This window comes from Ovis canadensis, chromosome 16 (assembly GCF_042477335.2).
Source record: "Ovis canadensis isolate MfBH-ARS-UI-01 breed Bighorn chromosome 16, ARS-UI_OviCan_v2, whole genome shotgun sequence".
Classification (NCBI taxonomy): domain Eukaryota; kingdom Metazoa; phylum Chordata; class Mammalia; order Artiodactyla; family Bovidae; genus Ovis; species Ovis canadensis.
Window position 1 is genome coordinate 31,221,107 of NC_091260.1, and position 5,831 is coordinate 31,226,937.

A 5,831-nucleotide genomic window follows, 5' to 3' on the forward strand; every position below is an offset into this window, starting at 1 on the left:
CAAGTACCTCTATGGGAACTCTATGCCCACACAGTTTGGTTATTTTTCAAGTTTACTTTGGGCAAATATCGATCATTCTTTTGTGAAGAGGTTCTTAAATTGAAAACAGCAGAAACTTCTTCACGCAGCATGGCTGCATTTCCCCTTAGAAACAACGTTCAGTGGCTCCACCACGGTCCTGCTGCGCTTGGTCTCCTCGACGTGAGGCTTTAACTATCGTCCAGCCAGAAGAGGAGAGGGTCAAAGAGTGGATGTGACCCAGAGGAACTCGCTAGAATCCTTCAGGAGTCGCTGGGTGTGACCTTCACCTTGACTCTGGGCGGTTTGTGGGGACCAACTCCTTTCTTGGCCGCCGTTCCTTGGTCGGAGTCTCCGGGGGTCACGGACCTCACCCACCAGGGCCTTCCACCCTTGGCCAGGCTCCCGCAGGGGAGCGGCTGTTCGGATGACCTCGGGGGCAAAGGTAGGGGGTCCTCAGCGCTTCCAGACCGGCTCCCAGAGACCGGAGCTCACCCGCGCCTCAGGCAGGAGGCGCAGGCCTCGGGCTTCGGGCCAGACACCAGCCGGGCGCCGCCGCTCACCTCGAGCGGCCTCACCTGCCTCTCCCCGGAAACCCAGGAGCCGCCCCACCCTCCCCGCTTTCCCGGGACCCACGCAGCAATGGCGCAGCCGGAAACTGGCCCCGCGACTTCCTCAGGCCGGATCCGGGCGAGGGCCGGCCTGTGGGCGGGTTGGGAGAGTCGCGGCTTCCGCCTTCCTGCTTCCGGCCTGGAGGTGAGTCGTGAGTTGGGGTCCGGACCCATCGTCCCCGGCGAGGTGAAGGGGAGGCGGTTGGGGGTCGCTGCCGCGCTCTTGCCCCGGTGCTCAGCGGAGGTGGCTGCGGCGCCAGCGGCCCAGGGGGTGGCGGGGACGACCCCTGATTCCCGGGGACCGCCGGCTGTTCGAGCCCCGCCGGGCCCGCGCTCGCCGCGGCGGAGGGTCGGGGAAGCGTGGCGCCAGAGGCGGGCCACCGGGTAGGGCGAGGAAGGGTGAGCGAGGGGAAAACACGAGGAAAGGGAAGTGCGGGTGGCTGTGACGTGCCCTCAGCTTCAGGCGCCGTGCGGGTCTGATCCGAATATCATGCCCGGTGGATCCTTTTCGGAAGGAAGAAGAATAATATTTATTCCTTCAAGTGTGGAGGGCGCTTGCACCTGGGGTCCGAAATTGAGGTGCACGAGAGGTGTGTATCTGGTGGATGGTAACTCCTTTCTCTGTATTAATGTCTAAAACTCTGCCATAACTAGGTCCTTCACTTCCCCCTTCCTCTTTATTGCAAAGTTCTTTTGCAGGTCTCTGACTCTTGCATTAGTTAATTCATTACTGGGCTGGAGAAGCTGAAAAACAGATGGGCATCTGTAGTGTCTAGTCCTCACTGTGTGGGTGGGGGCGTACGAATCGGGGTTGGGGGAAGGCTAGGAACTTTGTCTTCAGGTAAAAATATGAAGGAATTGTGATAGGATATAATTAAAAACCAATCATGGTAGTTTTGTTTAGGTAATGGAATTGTGAGTGACATACTTTGTTTTGCTTATCTCCGATTTTTCTGTAAAGGGCACAAATTACATAGAGACTAGAAAACCTTTTTAAGAGTAAAGCGTTGTTTGATTTTGAAATTAGTAAGGCCCTCTCTTACTCGAAACAAACCTAACCCTGTAAAAATATAAAAAGTTCAGGAACTAGGAATGGATATGCTGCAACAGGTCAGTTAGCTTTTTATGAGTGAGCTTTCTAAATTTATTGTTGAAATAAGTAACTGAGTAAAATATTTGATCCCCAGTAATTAGGAGCTTTTTCCAGGGCATTTTGGTTGTGTAATTATGCCTTAAGATTAGAAAGAAATAGATACTGAATGTATTTAATATGCCAGGCAACTTTACGTTATTTATAGGTTGCATATAGAGAATTTACAGTTTTAACATTTAAAATTGTATTATAATTTATTCCTTAAGGTTGTGACTTTACGGTTTTTCTTTTGTCTATTCTTTTCAACCTAACCAGTATATAGAATTTAAGCCTTCTCTCAGAAGTGTTTTGGTAGAGTTAAAGAAGACGACAGCCAACCAACCGTCATCTGAAATTGTGACTGGCTGATAATCCCAGGACAAAATTAGAGATCACTGCTCAAGCATAAGGTACATGACTTTTTAAATCCCAGCTATTCTAATTCTCTACTTTGAATGGAGATTGACACAAACATGAAAGGTTGAAAAGTCTCTGGGGGCAAAATAGATGATATCACTCAAATCCACAACATCCTGATTTGCAAGATGGCCCTTCTTTACTAACTCACAATGGAACAAAAGGCATGGGACGTGTAATGGTTAATTTTCTCATCTGTTAAGTTTGTTCTCATTTACTATATTATGTCTTCAAAGCTGAAGGAGGGCATAAAATTGCATGTCATCTTTTGCTTTTCTCTCTTTGCATATGAATGGATAATATCATGGTTCCCTTACCTTCTTGTTTCATTTCGGAAACAGCCATCCATTATGTCCCTTTCTCTAGGCATTTCACATACTCCTGACTTTCAGACACCAGATTTGATGATTGTACTTTTGCCCTGGTGGTTCAGAGGTTAAAGTGTCTGCCTGGAAAGTGGGAGACCTGGGTGGTTCAGAGGTTAAAGTGTCTGCCTGGGATGTGGGAGACCGGGGTTCGATCCCTGGTTCGGGAAGATCCCCTGGAGAAGGAAATGGCAACCCACTCCAGTACTCTTGCCTGGAGAATCCCATGGAGGGAGGAGCCTGGTAGGCTACAGTCCATGGGGTCACAAAGAGTCAGACACGACTGAGTGACTTGACTTGACTTCTTCATTTTGCAACCTCATGGACTGTAGCCCACCAGGCTCCTCCGTCCATTGGATTCTCCAGGCATGAATACTGGAGTGGGTTGCTATTTCCTTCTCCAGTGGATCTTCCTGACCCAGGGATCAAACCCATGTCTTTTGCATTGCAGGCAGATTCTTTACTGACTGAACCACCACTTTTGTTAATTAGAACTTAATAAGGCTGTGTCAGAAAATGACATATGGGATTCAGCTGTTCCCTGGAATAAGCACATAAAACTTAAGATTCTTATAAAACTCTGCTGCTAAAGTTTATCTTGAGTGTAGGAGGCATGTGAGAATGCATAGTCCTTATAACAGATTTCACATACTTTTTTTTTTTTCCTCTTCTGTATCTTCACATCTAAGTATTACTCTTCTGGTGATTTTAAGTGAATTATTTTTTCTTATTGGAAATATTAGTCCTTATTAAAATAGTACTAATTAGTACTTTTTAAAACCAAATTAAAAAACTGTTGAGTGATAACAGAATTCTGATTTAACTGTTTGGCGTAACCTTTTCAAAATTTGATTAACCACATAATCTTTTCTCTCGTCTTTACCCCCCTTCCCACCCCTTTCCTAAGGCCTCCACGAACATGTTTGATTTAAAGGCTTGGGCTGAGTATGTTGTGGAATGGGCTGCAAAGGACCCATATGGCTTCCTTACAACAGTTATTTTGGCTCTGACTCCATTGTTTCTAGCAAGTGCTGTGCTGTCTTGGAAATTGGCCAAGATGATTGAGGCCAGGGAAAAGGAGCAAAAGAAGAAACAAAAACGTCAAGAAAATATTGCAAAAGCTAAACGACTGAAAAAGGATTGAAGGAATGAACAGGCTATGCATCCAGAGGAAAATTGTTCGGAAAACTGCATCTTTGAAAGGACCCATTAAGGTTTCTTTTTGGATCTTATGACAGCATTACTAAATGAAGTCTGAGTCTATGGAAGAATCATGTCAGTTCTCACCTGTACTGTAGCAACTTTTCGGCTTCGGTATAGAAGTCTCTTGACAGTTACTGTAAATTGGCATTTATTATGCTACAGACTCTTATAACTGACTTTCATTTGCCTTTTTGCAGCTTATGTATGAATACTAAAATGAAAACATCCTGTGAAGAAAAGTGGCTTTAGATTATGAACTCTATTCAAAAATGGCTTAAAATGTAGTCTTGTTCTGGACAAAGATTAAGAATGTAAAAATCAAGAGTTGTTCTGAGCAGAAAAGCGTGGTTTGGCTTAAAAGATATATGGTGTATTAATTACATCTCTATCATTATTACTTATTTCTTGAAATAGAATCACTTCTGGTTTCCTCAGAGCAAACTAATATTATTCAATGAGTACTTCTTTATTTTCTGTATTTTTCTTATTTTAGCTTTTCAGATACTGGTAATTACCAGATAGTCTGCATTTTTAAAAATCTAATTTTATAAAGAATTTTCATATTATTTTGACTATGTAGAATACCACCTACTGGATATTATCATTTTTGTACTTAATGAGCACTGCCATTTTCTTAGAGATGACTTGAGTAGAGTAACACTATGATTTAAAGCTTAAGAGTAAAAACGCCAAACCTTGGAACCAGTTTATTCTCACTTGTGCTAAGTAGACATGTGAAGTAGTTAACATGTCTCATCAGATAATTTGCTGATTATATAGATACCACTTTTGTTTTTTATGTCCTTTACTTTTTGATCAGACAGGTTCATGGTGAAAATTAAAATTTCAACTTTCTTTTAAGGAACTTTTAAAGAGTTACGTCATGTATCATAAGTGGTAAAAAAAAAGTCTTAATATTTGGAAAAATTTTGTTTGCATTGTATTAATTGGGTGAAAAAGGTATAAACTGTGTCAAAATGAGACTGTTATAATTAGAAATAAAGAGGTAAAGGATATTTCCTTCAGTTAAATAGTATAATTGGAACTTTTTACTCTTTAACATGGCTTTTTTAAATGCATGGTTGATAATTTTGTTTTCAGTAATTAATAGCTTATTAATGTTTTCCTCACCTCTAATAATGAATTTTAAATTGCAAAAAATTGTCCAATAGCTTTAATTTAAAAATGAAACTAGATATTGAAATAAATTTGATACTTTTTTATAAAGAGGTCCTGAGCTTTTTTTGGGGAGAAGGGATAATAATTCAGGTTAGATACATTATAGAAGTTAAACCTTTCAAAGGGTTATGAATTTCATTTGTAGATAAGCATACAGCTGACCCTTGAACAGCGCAGGGTTAGGAACATTTGCCCTCCCTCGAAGTTGAAAATAACTTACTGTGGACCCTCACTGTACACTGTTCCTACGTGCAGATTCTCTGTATCTGCAGTTCCTCATCCATGGATTCAGCCAACCCTGGATCATGCAGTATTGTAGTACTATTGAAAAAAATCTGTATAAGTGACCCCACACAGTTTGGACCCATGTTCTTCAAGGGTCAACTGTACTTGTAAAAGTTGAGAGCAGTGTTTCTCCAATCTGAGAGCCTAAGGAGCTCTGAGAATGTTTATGGACTGGTTTGAACAATACTTAATTACTATTATTTTAGGTTGTCAGTTTCTTCTTGATGCCAGTGCAAGCAACACACTGCAACTCTAGGCACTGAAATAATTGTGTTTAATTACAAATTAGTTATTCAGGTGATCTAGGGTGTGCTTTTTATATTATTGAAATTAAAATTTTTAGTTATCTACTAAACCTATGGTTTCATTGTTCATTTTGATAGTTAAAAGGTATTTAACTAAAATGGGCTTTTCCATGGTTCCTGTTGGTCTTAATACAGTTTTGTATTTCTTTGACATAGGCTGTTGTTTCTTCAGCTTTCCCAGCGTTTATGGAGCCAGTTTACACATTTGAGATCAACAAGGTTTTACAGTATTTGTGTCTATATGTTGTGTGTATTGCAGGGGTAGGGATGTATTACATCCTGATAAACCCATTACAAATTGAAAATTTACTGAATA

The 5,831-nt window shown here is 41.6% G+C and overlaps 1 protein-coding gene across 1 annotated transcript; it reads left to right on the forward strand.

The window, feature by feature from the left end:
- Nucleotides 1-759: 759 nt before the first annotated feature.
- On the forward strand, nucleotides 760-4,973 carry SMIM15 (small integral membrane protein 15). Its single transcript, XM_069556473.1, has 3 exons — nucleotides 760-1,219; nucleotides 2,038-2,171; nucleotides 3,451-4,973. Exon 3 carries the CDS (start codon nucleotides 3,463-3,465, stop codon nucleotides 3,685-3,687), a length of 225 nt encoding a protein of 74 aa, XP_069412574.1. The 5' UTR covers nucleotides 760-1,219; nucleotides 2,038-2,171; nucleotides 3,451-3,462; the 3' UTR covers nucleotides 3,688-4,973.
- The last annotated feature ends 858 nt before the right edge of the window (nucleotides 4,974-5,831 follow it).

What these genes read in the sequence shown, in the direction of transcription:
- SMIM15 (XM_069556473.1), top strand. Translation starts at nt 3,463, where the DNA reads ATGTTTGATTTAAAGGCTTGGGCTGAGTATGTTGTGGAATGGGCTGCA.